The sequence below is a fragment of the Beta vulgaris genome, chromosome 6 (assembly GCF_026745355.1).
Source record: "Beta vulgaris subsp. vulgaris cultivar EL10 chromosome 6, EL10.2, whole genome shotgun sequence".
Classification (NCBI taxonomy): Eukaryota; Viridiplantae; Streptophyta; class Magnoliopsida; order Caryophyllales; family Amaranthaceae; genus Beta; species Beta vulgaris.
In genome coordinates this window covers 5,032,066-5,059,274 of record NC_079207.1, presented here as the reverse complement: position 1 = coordinate 5,059,274, position 27,209 = coordinate 5,032,066, and the positions used below count along the sequence as shown (strand labels likewise).

The 27,209-nt window shown below is 34.3% G+C and overlaps 3 protein-coding genes across 5 annotated transcripts in view; 2 read left to right on the top strand and 1 right to left on the bottom strand.

Moving 5' to 3' along the window:
• LOC104895311 (cell cycle checkpoint protein RAD17) overlaps nt 1–218 on the bottom strand; it is a 9,841-nt gene extending 9,623 nt beyond the window's left edge. For both annotated transcript variants that reach the window (XM_019250088.3, XM_019250089.3), the window contains exon 1: nt 1–218. The gene's annotated coding sequence lies outside the window, so the exon portion shown is untranslated.
• Nucleotides 219–3,983: 3,765 nt separating this feature from the next.
• LOC104895158 (3-dehydroquinate synthase, chloroplastic) lies at nt 3,984–9,911 on the top strand. The gene is made up of 8 exons (XM_010681590.3): nt 3,984–4,563; nt 6,660–6,810; nt 6,895–7,062; nt 7,162–7,388; nt 8,122–8,245; nt 8,873–8,935; nt 9,025–9,168; nt 9,508–9,911. Exons 1-8 carry the CDS (start codon nt 4,211–4,213, stop codon nt 9,637–9,639), a joined length of 1,362 nt encoding a protein of 453 aa, XP_010679892.2. The 5' UTR covers nt 3,984–4,210; the 3' UTR covers nt 9,640–9,911.
• A 4,555-nt stretch (nt 9,912–14,466) lies between these two features.
• On the top strand, nt 14,467–18,077 carry LOC104895157 (rac-like GTP-binding protein RHO1). Of its 2 annotated transcripts, XM_010681589.4 has the most exons (8): nt 14,467–14,624; nt 14,920–15,185; nt 16,229–16,316; nt 16,413–16,522; nt 16,635–16,698; nt 17,240–17,304; nt 17,416–17,481; nt 17,561–18,077. In XM_010681589.4, exons 2-8 carry the CDS (start codon nt 15,087–15,089, stop codon nt 17,660–17,662), a joined length of 594 nt encoding a protein of 197 aa, XP_010679891.1. In that variant the 5' UTR covers nt 14,467–14,624; nt 14,920–15,086; the 3' UTR covers nt 17,663–18,077.
• Nucleotides 18,078–27,209: the final 9,132 nt, after the last annotated feature.

The following is a 27,209-nucleotide window of genomic DNA, read 5'->3' as shown; positions in this document are numbered from 1 at the left end:
GTGCATCAGAAACCCTAATTTTCTACATGAAGAGCGAGAAATTCATGACTAAAGCGCGAATTTGGGAGTTTAAACTTTAAAGTAGTAGGAATGTAGGAAATCATACGGTGATAGGGAGGAGAGAGAAAGAGAGGCGAAAATGAGGAAGAAGAAGGAGTTTCAGAGTTGACGACAGAAGAGACGAGAGTGTTCGTTCGTAAAAGCGCGGGTCTTATTTTGTACTCCAGTATTGTTTTGTTTTGCCCATGGTGTTAGCGTACATTGGAAGTAGCTCATGCCTCATAGCCTAATACTTCCTCTGTTTCTAAATAAGTGCAACACTTCTTGTTTTCACGTTTGCCAATGCATTATTTTAACCGTTAATATCTTCAATTATCAATAAGTAAAATTATAAAAGTTGATATTAAAAAATTCACATTCAGACGAATCTAACAAGATCCCACATGACTATGTTTTTCCTAAAATGTAAATCACCAAAGCTAATTAAAGTTTAAACTGTGAATAGTAAACACTATGCAAATGTTGCACTTATTTTGAAACGGAGGAAGTATTTTATTTGTTTTCCAAAACAACCCTCTCCCTTCTCCCGCTCCCGCTCCCGCTCATTCACAATTCCACACCCACTCGTCACTACTCTCCCCTCGACCATGACCACGACCACTAGTCCACGAGACCACGACCACGATCACTACCACTCTACTATATAATATTTTTATCATACACTTAAGATAATGGAGTACATTTATCATACACTCGGGTGTATCATATGCATAGACCATGGTACACCTAAGTTACTTTTTTTTACTCATATGAAGTACTCATTTAGAGTTCTACATAATATGTTATTATGCTCATTTGGAGGTGTCAAATGAGCAAATTAGCATAAAAATAGTCTTGGGTATACCATGCTTATGGTATAACTAGGTGTATGATAAAAAAAATATATAGAGAGAGAGTATGTATTGCCAAGTGTCAACACACAACCTTAATATTTTATTTATTATTTTATTTATTTTCTCTTATAATGTCCACTTAAATATGAGAGTACATAGCTCTGTGCACTCCACAACATAATGCAAGAGTGGAAATGGAACATAGATATCTTCTTGAAACAACTAGGTCTCTTAGAATACATGTCGGACTTCCTAAGTTTTAGTGGGGAAAATGTATTTTTACAGCCTTTTGATCATCTAATTAATTTTCTTCCTAGTGCTGTAATAAGTTAGAAAACTCCTTACAAGAGACTCGTGAAAAAGGAATCGACTTATGAACACTTAAGGATTATAGGTCGTTGCTTGCATTATGCTACTAGTAGTGAGAAAAAAGGAGATAAATTTGAAGGAAAGAAAATCAAATGTGTGTTGGTAGTATAAACTTATGGTTAAAAGAGATATAAAGACTATGAATTACAAAACAGAAGAGTTATGGTCAAAAGGGATGTTATGTTCAAAGAAGACATCTTTCCTTTTCTTCTCAAACGACATGAAGATAACAATCCAAAGATTGTGATGAATGAACTTCCATTGGTTCAAGGAGAAGCGAGAGTGCAGATGCAAAAAATAACTAAGCATAATGACGTTGATGAGGTGACTGATGATGAAATTTTAAATCAGGAGAACACTGAAACTGTTGCAAAAGGAGTTGATGGAGGAGAAACTTCTACCGTGAGAAGGACTACTAGAGAAAAACACATACCTAAAAAATTGAGAGATTTTGAGTGTGTTCTTCCTCAACACACACAAGTTGTCAATCTAGATGTGTTCTCTTCTTGTGCTTCTCACGAAATTGATAAAAAAAGACTATTATTTTGTTGATTACATCATTTCTCTCAACAATGCAATGCAAGTTATATAACCAACAGGCTATGAACAAGCTTGGTTTAGTGAAAAATGGAGCAAAGCTACGAGGGAGGAATTTGAAGCATTACAAAAGAACGAGACTTGGGAATGGAATAACCTTCCCAAGAACAAAACAACCGTTGGCAACAAGTAGGTGTATAAAGTTAAACTCAACAAGGAAGGAAAGGTTTGAGAGACTTAGATCTAGACTTATTGCTAGAGGAGACAAGCAGTTGCAAGGTAAAGACTACAAAAACACCTTTTCTCCTGTAGTTAAGTTTGCCACAGTTAGAATGCTCATTGCTCTTGCACCCATGAAGCATAAGCCTTTACATCAATTAGATATCAACAATGCATATCTGCATTGACATCTAGACGAATATGTATTCATGAAGGCTCCTCAAGGCTGTAAAGATGTTCCTCTAGGAAAAAATTTCAAGCTGAAGAAAAATCTATACGGACTTATACAAGCTTTTAGATAGTGAAACCCTGAATCACCAAGTTTCTCAACCAAATAAACTTCATTTAGTCTAAAAGAGATTATTCTCTTTTTAGCAAGGAAGAGAATGGGAAGATGTGTGTTATTCTAGTGTATGTCGATGATTTATTAATCACAGGATATGATGTTTCCTGTATTAAAGATTTGAAATTGGAGTTAGATACGCAATTCACTACCAACGATTTGGTTGAAATGAGATTCTTTTTTAGGATTCAAGTATCAAAAACTTCAGCAGATACTATTCTTAACCAAAGAAAGTACATAAAAGTGATTGTTCAAGACACATGACTAACTTCTTGCACTTCATGCAAATATCCATTCCATGAACACATTAAGCTCTCCACTGATGAAGGAGAGATAGTGGTTGATCTTGAAAGCTACAAAAGACTTAGACTTCTCTATCTCAATCTTAACAGATATGATATCTCATATTTAGTGCAATAACTCAGTCAATTCATGAGTTGCCTTAGAAAATTGACCAGGATAAGTGTCGAAGAAGTCCTTATATGATGAGAGAGTGTGAGGAAGTATGAGGAGTGAGAGATTGAAAAAGAGTGAGGATGTATGAGAGAGTGAGAGTGAGAGTGAGAGAGAGATTGAGGGAATGTATATGAGTATAAATGCATAAGAAGTATGTATACATGACATCTATCTCTATTATATAAGCCAAAGGAGGAGGTGTGGTGTCCTCTTTTGAAGTGACTAAGATATCCTTAATGATCTAATTAATGGAATGAAAAAAATTACAAAAACAAATCATTTAAAAATTCTCATTCCAACTTGCCATTTAAAACAAGTTTAAAATGGTATATGCATCAAATACTTCAATCAAAAATTAAATGGACAAAATATTTATACCTTATAAAAAAAGATGGCATACATAACGTGCACATGAAAAGTCTGAATATTCACTACCTTTGATACTCTCTAATCCAGTTAAACCAACTCATTATTTTTGTTCTTTCGGTTCAATATTCATTCACAAAAAATTAATGTTAACAATCACTCACAACCTTTTTATTTTTTTACATTAGCGAATTAATATATCTAAATTCATTTAACTATTGAATTTTTCACATTTAAGTTTAATCATAAATAAAGTACGAATGGAGTATCTAATAGAATAACAAATTTTGAAATTAACACACGCATCGCGTGCATATGAATGCTAGTACTAATATATTAAAAGGCGTGCGTAAACCAGAAACGGTGCCACGTGGCGCTCTCCCTAGGGAGTTTTAGTTCATTTAATCCATGTACAATAAAAAAATTAGAAATTGCATAGTATATGTTTTGATCCCGTGACCTCAAGTTAATGAGCTAAAGTTTTAACCACTAGACCAAGTTGTATTTAGTGCTATCATATCAAAGTACAATATTAATAAATGAAATTTTTTTCTTACCCGGGGCATAGCCCGGGCCTAATAACTAGTTAGTAAGAAAAAACAAGGCGTCATCTAGCAATCTAGTAACTAAGCAAAGCTTGACCTAGTGGTAAAAATTTGACCTCATGACTTCAAGGTCATGAGATCAAATTCTACTTGGGCTCTTTGGGGCTTGAGGTTTCCCTTACCATCCACCTCATTTCTAAAAAGTCTAACCTGCAAACCTGACTAATTGTACCTGTACGAAGTACCAGTTCAGTAGAATTATTCATCGAACTCGGCAAAGTTCACCTACCCAACGTCTCATTCCCGCATACCACCACAAACCGAATAAACAAAAAAAAAAAATAATATATGGTGGCGCTTCTCACCAACCCCCGCTTCTTCTTCTTCTTCTCTCACACAGGACTATAGAAAAGAGAAAAGAACATAACCAACAAACCTTCAAAGTTCAATCTCCCTCGAATCTTTCTCTCTCCTCGATTTTGATGGCATCCTCAACAATTAATCCCTCTTCTCTCTGCTTCTCTCTCAACTCTTCCTCTACTAAACCATCCAAACTCTTTCTTATTGGTGGTAATTCCATCAAATTAGGCAATTTCCCAGATCATTCGAGTTCAAATCGACTTGCAGTGAGTTTTACCCGTGTTAGATCGCCGATTCATGCGAGTTCGACTCAGTTAACCCCTACCGAGTCAACACCGAGTAGTAGTAGTAGTAGCTTCAGTGACATGACGGACTCATCTAGGGTTCCAACCATTGTTGAGGTTGATTTGGGGAATCGTAGTTACCCTATTTATATTGGGTCTGGTCTTCTTAATCAACCTGATCTTCTTCAAAGGTTATTTCCAACTCTTTTTTTTCTATTAAATTTTGCAATTCTATTTATTTGTTCTTTTTATATTATGCGTGCAGTATTACTGTATCAGTCAGTGTCTTTTGAATCAATTCAATATTAGTGCGAGTGTGCGACGTTGGTTAAATGTTCAATTTGGTGAAATTGTGTAGCTGTTGGCGGTTGCTATAGTGTTTGTCTTGTAAGAGATCGTCTACTTTTAAATTAAAATTAGGCAAGGGTATGTTCAATATTAAAAAGAGAATTAGCCCAATGGTGACTAGGTTAATTTCTTTCAGTGACTAGTTTAATCCATTTAGTGACTAGGTTTACTTTTATATTAAAATTAAACTGTCTCTTGTAATAATTTTTGGTTGCTATAAGCTATATTCATATATATTCCTTTCGTTCCTTTATTTCACGTTTCTAATTTAGGTACTATTCATGGATAAATAAAATTATAAAGAAAAAAGTCCAATATATACGAAAAACATAGTCATGCGGACTTGTTCGATTCGTGTCATTGTACATTAGGAAAATCAAACTTATAATATTTATTAATATGTGATCAAAGATATTAACGGTACAAAACCTACATTAGCAAATGTGCATTGGAGAAATGAGAAAACTAATAAGAGATGGAGGGAGTACATTTGTAGTTTTAGAAAAAAAAATTATGAGTTTTGCACTTGAAATTTCCTTGAGAGTTGAGACCCCGTCTCGGATGACCATAGGAGAGAGGGTGGGTGGGATAAACTTAAAGAATATTTTGATGAAACTATATCAAATCTGTAATTATGACGGATTAGACGATGGAAGTGCTTGACAATTGGGATTGGGCAGTTTTACTTGGTAATTAGCTTTGTGTATTGGCCGTTGGCTATTTAATGCTCTGCAAAAGCCGAAAGCCAATTCGAAAGTGAGTAAAACTAGCTTTTTACTTTTGACCGAAAATCAATGCCAATAACCAAACACCTTTTTTTTTTGGCTATTTGACCACATATAAAAGCCAAAAGTCAAAAGCCAGACACCTCTAATGTGCGAGTTGTTTGTGGATGCAATTACCATTTAACACCAAGGTTTGCTAGAGCTATGTACATCCAGCTCATTTGGAGGTCTCCAAATTAGCAAATAAGCTCTCCAAACAGACAAGTGAGCACCAGGGGGAGCTTGGTACTGCCAAAGCTACTTTTGTTACTCATTCGGAGAGCTCGAAATGAGCAAATAAGCTCTCCAAATGGACGAATAACACAAAATGAGCCATTGTACCTAGAGGTAGGTACATCCTGGTGTATACTATACACTTGTTTCCGGATGATGGTAAATGATAATACACAAGTTGTTGAATAATTTCCATTTTGGCAGCCTCTTTCCCATGATGTTGACTTAGGTCGTATATATAGTGTTACTTTAAGGACTTGGCACTAGCACCATTTAGACTGTGTCCGGACTTGTCAAGACTCAAGAGTCAAGCATGGCATAACCCTGAGAGGTACAATATGTTTTCTACTGTATCTATCCAGTGTGTCAGTACATGTATATGCTACCACATTTGTTCAAACTGAAAAGACCACAACCATTTAAGGTATCATTGTGCGTACAAGATGTACAATAACACCCTGGAGGAAGTACCACTTTCATACCTCCCTTTTGTCAAATGTCAACAACAAGATAGAAGATTTGAAGCAAAATCTCTTGAACATATCCTTTTAATTAAAAATTTAATGGTGTTAGGTCTTTAACATGAGACTATTTCTATGATGTCCATCGTCTGATCACCAAAGTCGAAATATTAAAAGCACTGGTTACTATTTGGAGTTTCACTCACCTTTTGGACACCAAAATAAAGATTTATTTGTTTTTAATTATTATTATTATTATAATATTTCCTAGTTTTAAAGTAGTGCTATCTTTTATATGCAGTGCCTCAAAAACTTGAAATATGTTTGATTATTAAGCATAAAGAAAGCAATAACCAAATATTAACCCTTTAGTTTTTTATGAGATCCGAGATTGATAATTGATTACGCTTTTATTTTTTATTAAAATGCTATGATATTGTTTCAGACTTTCAGTTAGCTAATTGTCTATCATTTGTTCAGGCACGTGCATGGAAAGAGGGTTCTTGTGGTTACAAACACAACTGTTGCACCCTTGTATTTGGACAAAGTTGTTGATGCATTAACAAGAGATAACCCAAATATATCAGTAGAAAGTGTAATCTTACCAGATGGAGAGCAGTACAAGGACATGGTTTGTGTCTTTGACTTCGAAAGGTTGCGTGCTTGTCCGCGATTGGTTTGGATGTTTGATATATGATTCTTTGTGGTGTGTTAGGATAATCTAATGAAAATCTTGGACAAAGCTATCGAGTCAAGGTTGGACAGAAAGTCCACTTTTGTGGCCCTTGGAGGTGGTGTTATAGGCGATATGTGTGGATTTGCTGCAGCTTCTTTTTTGCGTGGAGTCAACTTCATTCAAGTTCCAACTACTGTTATGGCCCAGGTTTGATCACGACCTTTGCTCCTTGCATTCACATCACTACATAATGTTATGTTTCTCAGTTCATTATATGTTTTCCTTGCTGGTGACATTCATTATCAGGTGGATTCTTCAGTGGGTGGAAAGACTGGCATAAACCATCCTTTGGGAAAAAATTTGATTGGGGCTTTCTACCAACCCCAGTGTGTACTTGTAGATACAGATACACTAAACACACTGCCTAACAGAGAACTAGCATCTGGGCTCGCTGAAGTTGTAAAATATGGGCTTATCAGGGATGCTGAGTTTTTTGAGTGGCAAGAGAAGAACATGGATGCGTTGATGGCAAGGTATTTAAATAATTGACCTTTTCATTGTGGCAGCATCCTCGATTTACCACTTGCAAATACTCTTCCCCATTTAACTTATTTATCTAAAGGGACCACACAGATTTAATAACTATTAGCTACATTAGTGGCTGATTAAAGCTGTTAGAATTATGATCCGTCTTCAATTTTTGCTGTACATGTCACGCAACTACATATGGTAAAATTCGACTGATTGCACCGTACTTGACAAGCTTTGGGGCGGCGGGTACTGTATTATTAGGTAGGTATATGATGCGCCTACTACTGGACATGGCAGGGTAATTATAGTAACTATTACAGTTGGCAAGTGAGAGGGAGAGATTAGAGAGGAAAGCAGGGAGGATCCAATTGATTGGGTAGGATGCACTAATTATCCGTGGACATGACAAAGAGGGTGTAATTATAGTAATAACTAACTAGTAAAGTTGGCAAGTGACTGATCGTCCAGTGCGCTTTTGTTTGGACTAATCAGCCAACCTGCTACCTATCATAAGGTGTTCTCTTGAGGTGACACTATTTTCCTCGGGCAGAGGATTTATGCTTTGGGTAACTGGTTGGTGCTTACAACTCAATGCATCAGCTACCCCTCCTTTAGGTGGTTGTCCAGTGTCCCGCTTTTAATTTTCGTACGAGTGACGTGACTCGAGTCCAAATACTTCAATTTTGATATTTTTCTTGCGAGAGCAGGTGACGTCAGCATTGGCATATTTTGCAGGGATCCTGATGTCTTTGCATATGCCATAAAGCGCTCTTGTGAAAACAAGGCTGAGGTCGTCTCAATGGATGAGAAGGAAGGTGGACTCAGAGCAACCTTGAACTTAGGTCACACGTTTGGACATGTGAGTTCTATACTCTTGTTATTCTTTTCATAATCTTGCATTTTGAAATATGTCGTATTGTCATATCAACTTTGACAGAAGTGAGAAGGAAAATTTCAGCGAATGCCACGCATCATGAATTTGCTTGTTTCCAAAAATAAAACGTGCCTTAACGAATTGCATTTTTTGTATGATATAAAATGTAAGATGTACTCAGTAATCAGGCTTACATAAGACACAGCCCTGTGGAGATTGATATCCTAGATGTCTTAGATATGAAACCTTCAAGACCTAGCTCATAATACTTTAAGAAAATTTGCAAGTACTCGATAGTTACCTGTCAAAAAGGTACCTATATTTGAAATTGAGTTCAGCTTTCCTTGCAAACAATATTTCGTAGGACCACTCTACTGAAAATTAGGTTTAACTTGGTTGCTTAAGTGCTCATTGTCTAACTAAATCTTTTAAGTTAGATTCCTTGACAACACTAATAAAAGCTCTTCATTGGGAGTGGGAGCTAGAGCTTGTCACCCCAATAACGATAGTATGTGGGATGATGTGGTTTCTCCATAGGAAAGTTGTCTTTTGATATGCACGAAATGTTTACTCGACGATGATCAGCTTCGTGGTTGTGAATTCCTTTTGCAGGCAATAGAAACAGGATTCGGCTATGGCCACTATCTTCATGGAGAAGCGATTGCAATTGGAACAGTATGCCATTTCCATCATTCTCTTGAGTCTGTCTTACATGCTTATCATCTTCATGCTGATTACTGATTAGGAGGATTTTTCATCTTCAGGTCATGGCTGTCGACATGTCATATCGTCTTGGTTGGATAGACGAATCATTAGTGGAGCGTGTTCATAACATCTTGAAAAAGGCTTCACTACCTATTGCGCCTCCTGAAAGCATGACTGTGGAAATGTTCAAGTCCATTATGTCGGTAAGCTAAGATTCCATCTTCAGCTGAAAAAAGTGCTACTCCCTCGGTTTCTTTTTATTCTTCTTAAATGAGATTTATTAATCACGTAGCCAGACTGTAAATTCTTACCGATATATAATAGGAAAAAAAGAACATTATCATGTGGGACGTCAATAGATTCGTTTCTATGAGTACTTTTAAGATATCAATTTTTTAATAATATTTATGAATATGGAATTAAAGATATTAATGGTTAAAATTTGCATTAGAAACTTTGGAACGACAATCAAGGTAATTATAGGAATGGAGGAGGTCATTTTTCTGTCTTGAACTTATACGTCGATGTTAATTTAACCACAGGTTGATAAGAAGGTAGCTGATGGTGTGCTGAGGCTCATCCTTCTGAAAGGTCCTCTAGGAAACTGTGTGTTCACCTCAGATTTTGACAAAAAAGCGCTGGATGAAACTCTGGCTGCCTTCTCCAAGTCATGATTCCTGATAATATTAGTACATAGTTACATACCAATTACCATGGCATTATTCTTTTTGTAACCAACCAACCAACAGGCAACGGCTGTAAAATGTGGAATTCGCGTATCAACTTCCTTTTTTTTTTTGGATCTGTGTTGTCTTTTTCGTTTTAGTGACGAATATAGTTCATTTGTTGTGAGATAAAATACATGATAGAAAAGTGGTGTAAAATAAATAATTATTGAGCACTGTAGAAATTCTTAATAAGTAATTTTTCCGTTCTTAATTTGTCATATGACACTAAATCTTCGATAGTATGAGCTGAGAAGAAAGCTGGTAATGCTGCTCTTTGCATTATATGTAACTTATCAAGTGATCAACTGATTGTTGCATAGTTTTGGACCAATTTTACAATTTCTGAGTATGATTGGTAGTGACCACTTCAAAAACATTCTTTTTTCTTCTTAACTTGCACTTCTCACATGTCAACTAAATTCGTTCAATATTTCAACCCTTTGACATTTGTAATGAGAGAAACCATTTCAATTATAAGAAGTTGGAGCAATATTCTAAGAAGTGATGATACGTCGCAAGTACTAAATGAGTGCACAAAAGGTTCTTGTTGGAAGCATTTTTCACGAAGCAGAGTTTGATCAAATTGGTTGAGAATAATAAAACCAAAGTTCTATACTACTATTACAATAATCTATTACTGGCTACCAAAGAAGTATCGCGAGTATTTCGACAAATTGTTATCGAATTAGTGGCAGATAATGGTATTATCTCAGGTGGTAGGGAACTTACCTTGTGATTTGGAGGTCACAAGTTCGTACTCCACTACTTATTTGTGCTTGTAGTAGGAATTCCCTTATATTTCCTTACTCTCAAGACCTGTGTAGCTAGACTGACTGACTTGAGCAAGGTGTTGGTCCCCTACTCTCAAGTGTTGACCTGTGTAGCCGGACTGGTTAACTTGAGCGAAGTGTTGGTTCAGTAGGGTCCTTCTTCTTATCAAAGAGGTCCTTAGTGAGAGCAAAAAAAAAACACATATATAATAGTATTCTCTCTTTCTTTTTTTTTTTCTCGAGAGGGTTTTAATCTAGTTGACTAGCCAAATAATTCATTGTAAAGAAAAAAATATATCTTTAGTGCACTTCTCCTTCTGCCATCCTTAAGTTGTTAGCTTTGCATAGACAGAAAACAGTTGGTTATACTAAAAACCAAGTATTTTTGCCTTGTATGGAATTTGTATTGGTTTGAACATATGCTTAATTTCGTCCCATTGACCTGCATATCTTCTAAAGTTGTAGTAAATTATGCAGCAAATCCACACAAGATAAGATAAGATTAGGACCAAATTTAATACTATTGGACCACAATTGAGGATTGGGTAGATCAATAAGTAGCACTATGGTTATTCTCAATGCTTTTTCTTGTGATTACTCCAGCAAAAGTCTACTTCATATATAAATTGATTGATTAGAAATATCAATATACTCCTTTCTATTGGACGGTGAAGTTGGAGATTAGACCAAGATTGAGAGTGAAATCAAGCTAACTTCACGGATGGAAAGCTACCTCCACCTTCCCCCCTCTTTGTTCTTCACCTAATGGCTTCAATCTACTTTCATTTTTGAGTTTGTGAAGTGTACTTCTTAGTGATTTAGTGGGATAAGAAAAGTTTCGAATTATTTAAAATTGACCTTATCAGTTAAAACTCGATTTAAATATTTCACAAATTATTAGAATAAGCAGTCTAAATTTAATATAAAATTAGACGAATCCAAATTGAAAGGCCCATTCCATTTCACCCTAACCTAACAATATCCTAGTCAAGTAGTCATCTCTTCACTCCTCCTTTTTTTTCCTTAATTATCGAAGTACAACAGATAATTTCAAAAAATAACTCGGTAGTTTTATCGAACGGATTAAACTAGTTAATAAATCGATTAAACTAGTAACTGAATAGATTAAAGAATGTCTTTACTGTATAGATTAAACTGGTTACAAAATAGATTAACCCAGTCCCTAAATAGATTAAATTAGTCACTATATTTAAAAAGTGGCATGTTTTCCTCTTAATATTGGGCTTGGATCATGCCTAATTTTAAGCTAAAATTAGACGGTCTCTTGCAAGACCAACCGTAAATATTTATGTTTGTTTTGTGTTTGAATTGGTTAAAATTTTGATGAGTTGAGTTAAGATTGTCTTGAATTACTTGTTTTATTTTGTTGCCTAATGATTTTTTTCTTCAGAATTTTCTTTTTTTGTATATTTGACTTATCTATGTTACAAAATGATAATGAAGCACTAACTATTCATGAAAGTCAAGATTTTTTTGTCAAAGTAGTTTTTTTTCCCTCATACAACTCATCCACACTATTGTCTTTTCTCATCTCTTCTAAAGAAAAATCCACACTATTGCCTTGCTTTTTGTTTACCATTATTATGCTCCTTTTGTCCTTATTTTTTCTTCCTATTTCTATTATATAAGGAAAGGGGAGCTATGGCGTCCCTCAATAAATTTACTTAATTACTTCTTAGTAAACCAACTACTCTACCAAAAAAAGATGAAAGAAAATCAAACTCAAATATAGCATAAAAAAATATAAGAATTCCTTAATGAATCTGCGTAACATTCTTTTATTGCTCATCAGTTTTAATTTTAAAAATCTTAAAGAAAACATAAATAAAATAAATAATAGAAGACGAGTTTGGCTAAGTGATATAGGTTTAATCAACAAAATTAGCTAACCAAAAACGTATCTAATATTCAAATTTTACTTTTGTTTATGCCCAAAAAAGTTATAAATTATGTTTTAAAAAAGTGAGTCACGCATCGTGTGCATAAATTGCTATTATAAAATATGAGAAGAGATTAAGATAAATATACTTTTTGCACACTCTCTCTTTTTGAAACTCCTCTTTTACTTTTTTGCACTTATTTTCTTGTTTTTTTTTTTACCTCTTTCATACTTTTCGTTGTCCAAATAAGATAATATTTACAATAAGGACAAACTGAAATATTTCAATGGAAAAGGCAAAAAGGGAAAATAAGAATGGATGACATATATATATATAAACTAAACAAAAGCAAAAACCTAAAATGAAGTATTACACATATTAGAGTATTAAATATATATAATTTTTGATTTAAAAATTTGATATATATAAAAACTAAACAAAAGAAAACCCTAGAATGGAGTATAATTTAAATGGTATAGTTTTTCGTCATATCATTGAGTTATATTATTATTATTATTATTATTATTACTATTACTATTACTATTACTATTACTATTATTATTATTATTATTATTATTATTATTATTATTATTATTATTATTATTATTATTATTATTATTATTATAATTATTATTATTATTAGAGTGCTAGACACTCGAGTTCATCCATTCGGTCAAGTGTATTTAGAGGATGATACACCATATAACATTTCGGGGGTATTATGTGCTTCGCACATGAACATGCAATGTACATGTTAATTAACTTAGTTGGTTAAAGTATTGGGAGGTGGCGTCCAAGATCAGAGATCAAATCTTGGCTACATAATTTCCATTATTGCTATCTCTACCTAAAAAAACATACAAAGTACAGATTCCTCTATAAAAAATAGAATATTAGATCACATTCACAAGCATCATCTTAAATATTTCCAAATTCATCTTATTAACAATAGCCAAATTTGACACCCTCCCCCAAAGTAGATTAGTAGTAGTTATGTAATTATGTTATGAATTAATGATAATGATGACCTTATATGGTAAAGAGAAGTTTGGGGTAAAATTAGAGGTTCCAACACATATTAGAGGATTTGACTAGTCAATCCTCTAATCTGAGTATTTGGTAAAGATAAGTTTCCTTTAACCGATTGGGTCCGAAAAGCTTTTTTTTTGGTAAAAGCTGAGGGGGGAGAGGTCTTTTGACATTAGAGGTTTGAAAATGAGTGAGTCAATTAAATTTATGTCCTAAAGTATTTGAAAATTTCACTAATAAACAATAAAAGTACTACAATAAATTATGCACATGTCCTTATTGGTCATTTTGCACAGTTATGTATCAATCAACTATCAGTTACTTACCAAAAGACATCAAATACACTTAGAGCATGCCCACTCATAGTTTTTTTGGACATAAAATTAAATCATGAACTTTGCTCAAGAAAAACATGGATCATGCTAGGACTCATTTCATGGTTGTCATCCTATGACCCAGGTCAACCATTTGTGGACATGTGACAGTGCATTAGAAAGATCACTTTATGTTATTCAAATTTTGTAATAGGAATAACTTTGAAAATACACATCTAAAGAAAACAAAAATTTCACCAATAATTCGATTCTTTTTTTTGAGATTTATAAATATACATTATTCTTGAAGAATTTTTAAAATCAAAATTAATTACTATTAAATGAATTTATTTAGGATAGCAAATACTTAAATAATTTATTTATAATCTTGTATGATATTATAAATATCAAAAGGTTTAAATAATGTATTGATGCAAGGGAGAGAAAATGAGATGGAGTATAGTAAAAAGCAGAGGAGAGAAGAATGATGTTTTTTTTTTCTTTTGGTCAAGAGTGTGGTACATTTGTCAAAATGGGTCATAAGGCATGATTAACTTTTATAAGATGAGAGAAAAAGTTGATGAGAGAAAGGGATGACATGTTTTTGGATACATGTCACTATCGCTATTACAATCAGTTATCAGCTATCGCTAATACTATCAGCTATCAACTATCGATCTATCGTTTATACAATTAGCTAACGGCTAACAACTACTAATTGCAAAACATATGTAAGAACATATGTAAGAGGGAAAGCGCAAAGAAGAGAGAAGAAAAGAGGGGAGGGGATGGGCGTGGATAGTAAAGCGCAAAAGACGTTAGAAGAAGAAACAATCACACCACAAACACAAAACACACAAACAACCCCATAATTCATTCCAGCGAACGCTTCAACGGCATTGTTTCCTGGTTTACAGGTAACTCCTTTCCCCTCCTTTTTTTTTTTCCTCCTTTTACCTTCTCTTTCTCTCTCTCATTCTTCTTCTATCCATTTCTTTGTCTTCTCCATTTTTTCTCTCTCCATTTTTTCTCTAAAATCAGATCTACTTCCTTTAGGTTACGTTTTTCGTCATTTCATCATCCATTATTTCAGTATTTTTTTCCACATTTTCTCCCCCTAAATTACGACTCCATTTCTAGGGTTACGTCGTTTCTCTTCAATTTTCCGCGATGTTTTCTCTTATGATCGGATTTCAATTTCTTCTTTTACAGGTTCGCTCATGTGTGGTTCCAATTGAGGACCGATTTTGAATTTTTTTTTTTTTTGAATTTGAGTTTTTTTTGGTGATTGATTGATCAAGAGGAGAAGAGAGAGAGTGAGAGGTTGTTTGAATAGAAGATCGTTAGATTTTTTTTTTTAATTTTTTTTTGTTAAAAAAATGAGTGCTTCGAGGTTCATAAAATGTGTTACAGTTGGTGATGGTGCCGTTGGTAAAACTTGCTTGTTGATTTCTTACACCAGCAACACCTTTCCTACGGTTTGTTTTCTCTCTCTCCACGAAATTCTGTTTCAATTTCGCAGAATTTGAATATATGTATCTTTCACATAATTTTTATTTTATTCGTATGATTTGACATTTATTTTTGAATTTTCTGAGATATAGATATAACGTGTAATTATCTTGCTAATATCTATAGGAAAAAATATGAACTTTTTTTTTTGTAGTGTGATTGAATTCTGGTGCATTTGAACATAATTTAATTTGATATAAACATATTAGTGCAGTTACTTGGAGATTGTGTAACTCGTTTATGTTTTGATGATGTATTAGTGTTATATATGTATTGAAGCTATATTAGGTTGATTGTTGATTATATTTAGATATTTAGCTAGGAATGTGTGTGTGTGTGTGGAGGATGCTATTCGAGTATTTTAGTTTAGGTTCGGTTATTTGTTTAGATTATGGTTGCAACATTTGTATTGGCATTTCAGGATTAAATTCAATTTTTGTGATTGAATTTGTGTGTAATTTATGTAGACTTGGTTTATTACTCGTGCTTGCCATATGGTAAGAAACTATGGTTCTTAATGTCAGGGACATGTTTCTAGCTCTCCTTGCAAAACGGGACATGTATTAGTTTTCATAATCGTGAGTGATGACGGTTCTTGCACTTTAAGTAATCTATCCTGACGGGAAAGCTTCACGAAGTTGGAATTGATGAGGTTTTTACTTTTATGCAAATATGTGACCAGAACATGTCTTTTGATATGTTTGTTAATTTCTTGAGTTAATGGAGACTCTGGTTAGCTAGGACGCTCTGTTTCTTTCATGTGGTTAAATCATACTCTGTCACATTTCTGATTTCTCTTGCCGTACCTATGTCAGACGTGTAACAAAGAAAAGCTTTGCATCTTCACGCTATATACTTCCAATGCGTCTTGACATTTTTGATGAATCTGATTATGAACTTGGGGAGTCTTCTTGTATGAAGTTGTTATTGAACTAGTACTTCCCAGTTCCGCCACTTATTTTGTTTTGTTGGCCCCTCCCTAAAACTCGTGTGTGTTTGATGGTAACAGGACTACGTGCCCACTGTTTTTGACAATTTCAGTGCCAATGTCGTCGTTAACGGGGCCACAGTTAATCTGGGATTATGGGATACTGCAGGTAATGGCCTTAGTTTCTGCAGGTTCTTTCCTCTGGCCAAACTTTAGATTGCTCTGTTTGTACAAGAAACTCAATTCTGTATTATTTGTGCTACAGGACAAGAGGATTATAACAGATTAAGACCTTTGAGTTATCGTGGAGCAGATGTTTTTATTCTCGCTTTCTCCCTTATTAGCAAGGCTAGTTATGAAAATGTTTCTAAGAAGGTAAATATGATTTGAATAGTGATAAGTTTTTCCTGCCAAGAAAAGATCATTTGAAGATCAAATCCAGTTATTGCTGTCTGCTAATGAGCTGTTGTGGCCACTTAATTTTCAGTGGATTCCTGAGTTGAAGCATTATGCTCCTGGTGTCCCCATTGTTCTTGTTGGAACAAAGCTCGGTCAGGATCACACTTATCTCTCTTGTTTTGTCATGTTGTATATTTGTCCTTCTATCTCCGTAAACTGATAGTACAATATAGCTATATATACCTGCAACTGGGATGCATTCTAACCTTTTCTTAATTGGTTAACTCGAGGAGTGGTGCTAGATATTAAATTTGGATAGCTTTTTGCATGTTTTAGGATTGATTTCTGTTGCTCTTATCTCTGTAGTTTTATCTGTTACAGTTCAACATCCAACATTCAGTTTTCATGGTGCTGGCATTTGCTTAGAGAAATTAACGCGTCTAGAAAGTTCTGGTCACACTAGGAAGGCAATCTATTTCATGTTGTGGGTTGTATGTGTTTTGAATTTGGTTGTTGATATATGGCAGTTTCTATATATGGTTGATTAAGAGGTGTCGTGTCTGATTGTAGAACCTTTGAGTGCATGTCTTTGTAAAAAGCTTTGTGTCCACTTCTTTGTAAGCTCATCTTCCTGTTTTTGCGAGGGATTTATTTGATATTGAAGTGTATTCTTGCTTTGATATGCTGGCTTAGATCTTCGGGATGACAAGCAGTTTTTTATCGACCACCCTGGTGCAGTTCCAATCACTACAGCTCAGGTAAAACATTGTAATTGGTATCCTGAATTTTGTTCCCTATAGTTTTGTAATTTGTTTAATATATCATATTGACTAATATCTAATTTCCCTGCTTTATACTATATTGTTTAGGGAGAGGAATTAAGGAAACTGATTGGGGCTCCTGCTTACATCGAATGCAGTTCAAAAACACAGCAGGTGGGTATACATTTTCAGATTTAGACAGTTACACTTTCCTCTTGCTTGTTTCAGGTCACTGACTAACTTGAATTTGCAGAATGTCAAGGCAGTTTTTGATGCAGCCATTAAGGTCGTGCTTCAACCACCAAAGACAAAGAAAAAGAAGTCAAAGGCACAGAAGGCTTGCTCCATATTGTAATTGTGTAAGTTGTAAAGAGAAACAAGCCCTAGTTCGTGCCATGTTCGACTTTATTTTTTCACAATCAAGCTTGAGGAAGCAGACAGACCTTTTTTTAGTGTATGATCTCTCACTGATTGTATTTTAGGTTCTCATCAGGTTGTTTTCTGTTGCTTTCTGGCATTACATTTGGTGTTACTCACCATCTAATCCCTGGTTTTGGTTCAGTCTTTATATGTATTAAAGTACTGGAAGATCCCAGTTTAGGAAAGAACCATATTCTTATTTTCGTTCTTCGCCTTAACCTAGCAGAGCAGTTATATTCATTTCTTCAAAATTACTTGTTATGAAGATAATTTCCTCTGGCTTCAATTTTTAACGCTTCTCTCTCTGATGTATGTAGTTAAATGTTTAATCTATCGCTATTTTTTTTCAACACTTTTTTTTGTTCTTTTCTGCCTTTTTTTGCTGTTAAGTTGGATTTGGAATAGTTGGGTGAACCACTCATATTACTAGATATTTAAAGAGGTTGGTTGACGCTAACCAACAATATAATGGTTCATTGCTTTGGTCGCAAAATGTTGCAATATTTTATTATATGGTGATCATTATACATTTATGCTTTGTGTTTGACATGATTATTGTGGAATTTTTAGCAGTTCGTGGAATTTGTTTGATACGGATTTACATCATTGTTTGATTATGTTGGGTTGTTTCATGAGCCGCCCACGTTCTTCTTCACGGATTTTCTGGAATGAGCATATTCTATAGCCGATTTTATATATGTGCATTAATTTTATGCATTTGCTATTTTGCATGAATTCGTTGATCAGGAAAGGACATCTCACTAATTATAATGAACTGGTCTTGGGTCTAAGGAGTAGGGCTCGCAAAAGTTTTTCTAACCCGACCCGAATCCAATTCGAAATAAGCGGAGTAGGATTTGAATTTTTGACCCCATTTAATTAAATGGGTTGACACGATTAACCCGTTTAATTAAACGAGTTAGGTTAAGGTTAACATTTTCGACCTAAAAATGATCTGATTAACTTGAGTATATAGAAAAATCTCGAAAAATTATATTGATAAATCTAAAATTTGGTTAAATTATAGTAAAATATCTCTAAAATATGTCATACTTATTCCAAGAAACTCTAAACATGCATACTTTTAGTAGTAAACGTGCTCATTTTATTTTTTAAGAAAATAATTATTTTTCAATATAATGTATCAAATGGGTTATACAGGTAACTCGTTTATTATATTGGTCGGGTTGGGGTTGAGTTTTTCAACCTGTTTATTAAACGGGTTAGGTTTCGCTTGAGAAATTTTTGCCGTATTTATTATCAATCCGAACATGAACTCCACCTGATTGTCAACCCTATTGAGGAGAAATAGATTATTACCAACCGGATTGTTTTTTTTCCCTACCATCAAAGTAATGTTAACACACATTTTTACCAATTTGTTGTTTTTGCTCAACCACATGAGTAGGGAAAGTTGAGCCACTTGATTTGCTGCTTAAGCTCAACTTGACTTGAATTGTTGTAGAGTCTATGGATTAGTGTGCTAAAACAAGTAGGGTGTGAGCGGAACTGGATGATAAAACTCGTTTAGGACCATGTGGGAATCGATTATGTTTTCGGGTCTTTCGTCCACTTGCAATATTGATTATTTTCATCAAGATGATATTACATGAGTAATGTGATTGTGTAATAGTGTTTAGTTTGTTGTTCATTGAGTGACCAAATCTGTCGGGTATCCAGTTCTTCGATCAGTTGCAACAAGTACCCAATAATAGGTGATGCATGTGAAAATTGATTACTGTAAGCATGATCAGTTGCAATGAATTCCAGACAATCGATCTCAACATATCTTTATGAGTTTCGGATGTTAGTCTGGAACATAATGTATATTTTATTTTCTCACTTCTTACAATGGATGAAGGAAGCGTAATGTCACGTACCAACTCTTCCCTAGTCACTATACGTGGCCTACTTGCTTCACAGTTCCGTCGGAAGGCAAGTCAAGACACCCGATTAGTAAGTAAGCAAGAGAGAGTTTTAAGAGAAAGCTCTTAGATTGGTTGAGAGAGAATACAAGTGTTGGTTGATATGTACAAATGAATGGAGATGCCTATTTATAGGTCTCTATCCTTCCTTCCCCTAGATTCTAGAAAGTTCCTCACCTCCTCAATTGGAGGGTTATGCATAATGTACTCCCTAGTACATTTTATATACTCTACAACATATATGTACGGTAAGGAAAACTCTAGAAGTACCCTAGCCTAGAAGCTCAACTCCAAGACCTTGCTAGGCTCTTCTAGAACCTTCTGGTGTACCACCGAATATGTCTGTGCACCATCACCTGTTTTTGGGCCTCAAATTAAAAATCTGACTCGACCATTATCTTCATTAGCACAAAATATGACGGGCTCCCGAATTTAAACTTATTTGGAGCTCATTTGGCCCACTAGGTGCCTTGTGGAGTTTTTGCCCATCGTTGGGCCATCGCAGAGCACCCAGCCCACACTGCTGCCCAGCGATGCTTTTGGAGCGACGGATGTCATCCGTGACAGTAAGGTTAGAACGACCAACGACCTTTTCACCTATAGATGGGGAATTGGGCACCATATCTTCCTTCGCTGGCGATGTGTTCCCTTGTCAACATCAGTTGGATTACTTGGATCCAAGTTGTACGCTATCTACTACTACCTCTGTTTTTTTTTAGTTGCAACGATTTGACATAAAGTAGAGAGGGAAAATGTCTAATCGTTGCAACTAAAAGAAAACAGAAGGTAGTATATAGGGCCTTCTAGAAAAAGGTAACACTAGAAAGAGATGAGCAAACTTTTCCCGTACTAAACAGAAAGTACCAAGTGAAGTTTGATCTAGTGATGTGATGCGAAAAGAAGTCCATTAAAGGTATTTTCGGAGAGGGTTTTCTTTTACCATCGCTCAACTTTCAAAGTGTCTGTCCGCAAAATCCGATTAGATCGGTTAAACTGCAAGAAGTTTGAGAGTGGCATGACCCTTCATCTTATCATGGAGTCCACAGATGGGTTAAAAGAAACATCAAAAAAACGTAATTGACAAATTGAGGTGGCCTTTGATGTAATGACTACGTACTTCAGTACTTGCAAGGTCTCTCCTTACTAAAAGTCTGAAACTACATATCGTCCTCATTATACTTTTATAATACTTCTTTGGTTAAACTATAATCATATATTAATTATCAATAAAGGTGAACTTATAACATATATTTGGTCAGTGTTAGAAAAAAGTTCTATAGGCATTCTTATAGCTTTATACTACCCCGAAATGTCATACTTGTAACATGTATTAAGGAGAACGAGAGAAAGTGAAACATAGCTGATGTGATTAATAATAATGTAAGACCTTTTTATACTTACTCCGTAACATAATAACAATAATAAATGAATATTTTATACCTCACAAATAATACTCATTTATTGCAATTATGATGTTACGGAACAAAGAAATATTAAAAGTGTTGTGAAACATGTAAAAGAAAGTTATGAGTTAAGAAACGGATGTACAACGCAAAATTATATCCTTACTGTTCACACACCTTATTGAATTTCTTTTACCCTTTCTTTGGAATCTTTAGGCCTAATCCAATCGATTCGAACAAAATTTGGATTTTAGTTTTTCAATCCAAATTCAAACCAGTTAGAATTTGAGTTTAAACTAATCTAATTCAAAAAAATTTAGACACTAGATCGGATCCGATCTGAGTTATCCAATTCTTTAAAGTCTATTTTTTCGATGAAATAAATTTTGTGCGAGCATCAAAATAAAATGTTCCATAATAGAAGTAATTCATATAATCTCATAAAAGTTAACTGATAAACTAATAACAACTAATAATTCATTACAAACTTATAATTCATTGCAACAGAAGGTTCAACAACAACGTAACAACATGTTCAACTACATTAACAATTTGACATAGCAGGTTCAACTTTACATCAACAAGTTAGGGTTTTAACTTTTCGATTATTTTGGATTTTTGGATCGAATCACCCTCAATCCAAACCAATCCGAAAATCTAAATTTCCAAAAAACACAATCCGAACCAATCCGAACATAATTTAAGTCCAATCTGAATTACTAATTCAATTTAGATCGAATTGAATTTTGATTTTTATATGAATAACTTTCACCCCTATTTTTAGCGAAAAAGTATCAAGCAATGCTTGTACCAAATCATCATATGGTTTGATATGACAAATTATATTACTTTTAGTGGGCAAATTATATTACTAATTAGCCTTAACCAAACCCACTACCCACCTATTTTAATCGCAAACCTTGAATTGGGAAGTGAATGTCACCGAGGCAAAATACTGAAATAGATAGTACTTGGTTTGAGAATGACGCTCCAATGCATTGCAAGCAAGGTTGTGGTTGAATGTGACAACTAATCACCAAGTAGTGAATATGATTAACCGTAGGCAATTCGATGACTCTTACATAGGAGCTATTGTTAGGTAGAATTGGTCCATTGTTAGTGTTGAAGTATATTAAGTTTGTTAATAGTTTTCTTGTAATAAGAGTAGTTAGTTACTAACTAGAACTAGTGATATAAATAGCCTACCTTGTTACTGTCTTTGGTGAACTTCAAGTAATAACAAAACACTCTCTTTATCTCATACATTGAGTTTCTTTCATGCCAATCTTTCTCTTCCTCCATGTTTTTCTCCCACCTTAGACATGAAATTTAACAGTTAGTATGTTTGATGTTGTTTTTATTTTCACATGTTTTAGAGAAGCTAATTAAGCGGCTCATACTATGGCGCATCTTACTCCACTTGAGTTCTCTAGTAGAGTGTGGGGTTGAAGGATGTCCTAGTAGCTTGGATCATGTAATTGCTTCTGATTTTTGCTTACTTAATAATAATAGCTAACGACTCTAGCTCTTCTTCCTTAAAAAAAAATCAATGAGAATCGTGATTACCAAGATTACCCTTCTCACAATAATCTTAGCTACCACTTTTATGTTGACATAATAAGCATGTTGGACTGATAGAAGGATGAGGTTTCAAATTTCTAATAGAGAATATTATTAAAAAGTTCGACATCATAGTTTCAATTATTCCTCTGGTTGAATCCTAGGCTAAAGAGAAATTTTTGTAAAGTATAGGATATCTCGGCCCGTTAGTGAGTCAGTCTGGGCCGATAAATCTTGTTTGGATATTATTGATCGATTTGGATCTTTGGACTGACCATTTGTTCCCTTTGTTCTTTGGCTGCACTTATAGTTCCCAATGCATTTGGCATGCATCAATTTGGATGCAGAAGTTAAAACAATAAGTAGGGATGGCAACCCAGTCCGAATCCGACCCTAGTCTACTCCGATTCGAAGGAAAAAATCTGAGTCGACTCCGACAAAAAAGTAATCCGACTCCGACTCCATGTTGAAGGAGGGTTGGAGTCGGATCTCATAAAATAATCTGATATTTGAATCCTACTCCGACTTTGAGTTAATCGTTACTTTTTCTTACTTATGTTAATGTATTATTTATTTATGTATAACCTGACTTCGACTTTCAGCCAATTGTATTATATTGGATTTTTCTATTGAAGAAATGATTGTTAAGAATAATAGAAATATTTAGACTATTAATAATATACAAGATTTTCATATGATTATTAGAATAAATTGTAATGATTAGATTATTGTATTATATAAGACTATTCTATTATAAAAGGTGGGCTGAAAAATAAGTCGGATCGAGTTCGGAGTCGAGTGTTCGAATTTTAAGTCTTGTGTTTGGATTTTAGTCGGATTCGGATCAGACGTACGTATTTTAAGTCGGGTCAAATTCGGATTTCTCGAGTCAGACTCGGAGTCGGATTTAAAATCCGCCTTCTTGTAGGGTCTGAGTCTATTATACATAATCTGGTCCAAATCCGATACATTGACATCCCTAACCTTAAGGCACACGGTACAATGTACAGACTACATAGTACAATGTATACAAATTAATGTAAAGTACAAAAGTAGGTTGAGCAGTAGGTGATCCACCTCCGATTTTAAAGATCATGGAATTAAGTCTTACCCCTTGTCAGAAAAGATCTTCAATTTCCCCCTCTTCTAATAAGGGAATTCATGTTACCTTAAAAAAAAAAGTACAGAAGTAGTAGGCAAATAACCGATGAGAAACTTGGGGTTTGATTCCTTATAATTGCTAAGTGGCTTTGTGCCTTTGTTTGTGTTTTGGGCCACTGGCGTGTTCGATTTTGGAACTCTTTGGGGGTGTGTGGGAGAAAGTATAGTCCCATACTCAGTATGGGACAACTTTTCTCATATCAGTTACTTGATATGATTAAATGTAGCTCAAATATAATTTAATAGCGAACTGATATGATTTGATGTAGCCCAGATATAATTTAAGATTTCAACTAACAAGCCCCAAAAAAAAATGAAATTTTTTTTTTTTATAATTTTTTAATATTACTTTTATTATAAAAATTACATAAATATCATGATATTGGCACATACTCGGTATGGGAATATCATTGCTCGGGTGTGTGGAGAGTCCTTTCTAGCATGTTTGTCCTCCTTTTTGTTTTAGGTTGTATTGTGGTTACTGGTTAGTGCTCCGCAAATCGCAATAAATCTAATCAGAATAAAGAGAAGCAGATGAAAATCAAGGACGTGAAGATAGAAACAATAGGCTCTCTAAGATATTTTTAGACAGCTTCTTATAATACTCCCAGAAAGTTATCATGGTTCCCCTCATAATTTAAAAGTAATCATGGTTATATTCTAGGCGGCTGACATTCGCTTATGGTATAACTAATAATGATTAACTAGTTATTAGGCCAAGGTCAAATCTTCGAGTAAGTAAAAATTTTATTTATTAATTTTATACTATAAAATAATAATACTAGATATTTTTTGGTCTAATGGTTAAAATTTTAATATATAAACTTGAAGTTATGGAATCAAATCGTATACTATGCAATTTCTAAACTTTTTATTGTAGGTGGATTACATGGATTAAAATACCTTTAGGAAAAGTACCATGTGATATCGTTCCTTGTTTAGTAACATCTTTTAATATATTAATACTAGAATTTTTTGCACGCGATGCATGCTTGAATTTTTTGTCGAAACAAAAACTCGATTTTCTTCGGCATAAGAGTCGAAATTTAAACATTAAACATACGAAGTATAATTGTTTTTAGTTGCAAAATTTGATTGGTTAGTTTATGTCACTTAAGTCTCTCACCATTCTTTTTTTTTTTTTTTTATACTTTTGAAAGTTAAATTCTATGAACAAAATAGAAATTTTATTGAATTTATTTATGATTTCTCATATTATAATTTTTTAGTTGATTTTTGAATTAAGTACAAAACTTCATAAATTGTAAAGAAAGTGGACACTTTGATTTCAAGTCAATTTTTTCGATTTATGCTTTATAGGGTAAAATCATCATTAAGAATAGATAGCAGATAGCTCAGTGCCTAAGTGGATAAGTATTATAATGTATCCAAAGGGTCCCAATGAAGCCGGAATATGTGAGAGTTTTGAATGAATTGAACCAAAGCAAAAATCCAAAATCAGAAGACGAATTTCATTTTTGTTAAACTGGGTCCCTAATATTGGCGTTAGTGAACCTCACTGCCTTAGCTGTCAAGACTCAAGAGCCAAGCAGTTGTATTTTGACCTGAAAGTTCAACCACATGCATTTTTCGATCTTTTTTTTTACTACAAAACAGCGATAAACATGAAATTATACGTATAAAGATGAGCTTGTCTTGGCAACCAACCGTTTGAGTCTCTTAGGGGACTCAAACAGAGGTAATTTGGTCATTTTAAGCCTTGGAAATTTCACGTGCGTGTTGTTTGGTACCAATGCTAGGTTAGATTGGTACCATTGTCCGAAAATTTTGATACCAAAGTAAGGTTGCTTGGTACCAATCCTGATAACAATGTGATACCAATACCAGGTTATAATGATACCATTGTGTAACTTTTTGAGTGTTTGAGTCTTTTTTGGACTCAAACAGTTGGTTACCAAGCCTTTCTCGTATAAAGATCAACCAGGAATAGATATGAGTGTATGACCAACATGACAGTTTCACTTGGCTGATCCACAAGACGACAAATCTACGATGCCTATTGCCTACTAGTTGTGTTTGTGTACTAACTGTACTCCATGCTCTAGTTGTACAATGAATATAACTTTGTGCTTCATTTACAGCTAGTCCAGCATCTAAACTGCAGAGAAGTTTCAGTATTGGATGCTACTTCGCAATTTAATGCTAGTATAACCGATATGTACAAGCGTTAAACTAATTTCATTTCTGATTTGATGCACGCACATGATGTCAGCACAACATCGGCTAGTCTTTTGTTAATAATAACATGCATGAGACCGCCTCTTCAAAAACGGACTATTTCCGTGGAATTTGTCTTGTAAGAGATCGTTTACTTTTAAATTAAAACTAGTTATTAGGCCCGGACTATGCCCCGGGTAAGAAAATTTTCATTTATTAATATTGTACTTTGATATGATAGCACTAAATACTACTTGGTCTAGTGGTTAAAACTTTATTACATGAACTTGAGGTCACGAGATCAAAACCTATACTATGCAATTTCTAATTTTTTTTATTGTACATAGATTATATGATCTAAAATTAAACTCCCTAAGGAGAGCGCCATGTGGCACCGTTCCTGGTTTAAAAGTAACCTAAGATTGTTTTTCACAAACAATATTTTGTTAAGGTTGTAAGTTGCTAGAAATAATATTAGAATGTTGTTTGTCCCAAAGAAGACATAGTTATGACAAATTTCCTAAATGGTAATCTCCATCTCTAATTTGAACCTGATATCTTGTAGAAGCCTAAAATTACTTTATATTTAAAATAGGGATAGAATTACATTCTCTATATGAAGAAAGTATAGGACATTATTTTAGGTACACAGTTGATGGAAAATAAAAAAAAAATGTCATAATTGCGTTGAATAGAGTGAAAACTAATATTTACCAATTGGTAAGTAAATGTATACAAACTCAAATCTTTTCCCACTATGTTGGTAAGAAGAAAGACCCTAATGGACCAACACCTCGCTCAAGTCAGTCAACCCAACTATATAATTCAACGCTTGAGAGTAGGTGGTATGAGGAAATCCCTACTCCCAAATATAAGTAGGTATATGAGGAAATCCCTACTCCCAAATATAAGTAGGTAGTGGGGTTCGAACTTCACGCTTGAGAGTAAGGGGATATGAGGAAATCCCTACTCCCAAGTATAAGTAGGTAGTGAGTTCCCCACTACCTCCACCAAACAAGCTTGATTTTCCCGCTTCGATGTATGTTCAACGTTTGTTGTTATTTCTTTTATCGCACTTCAAATCTGTTTGAACATACTCTCGCCTCTTTAGTCTTACTCTATAGTCTTTACCGTCAAATTACGCGTTTTCATTAGGAACACGTTGTGTATTCTCACAGAATCAAATCGAAAGGAATAACTAATAAGGATATACTTTTAATATGTTAAAACAGTCAATATGTGCATAACGAAGCAA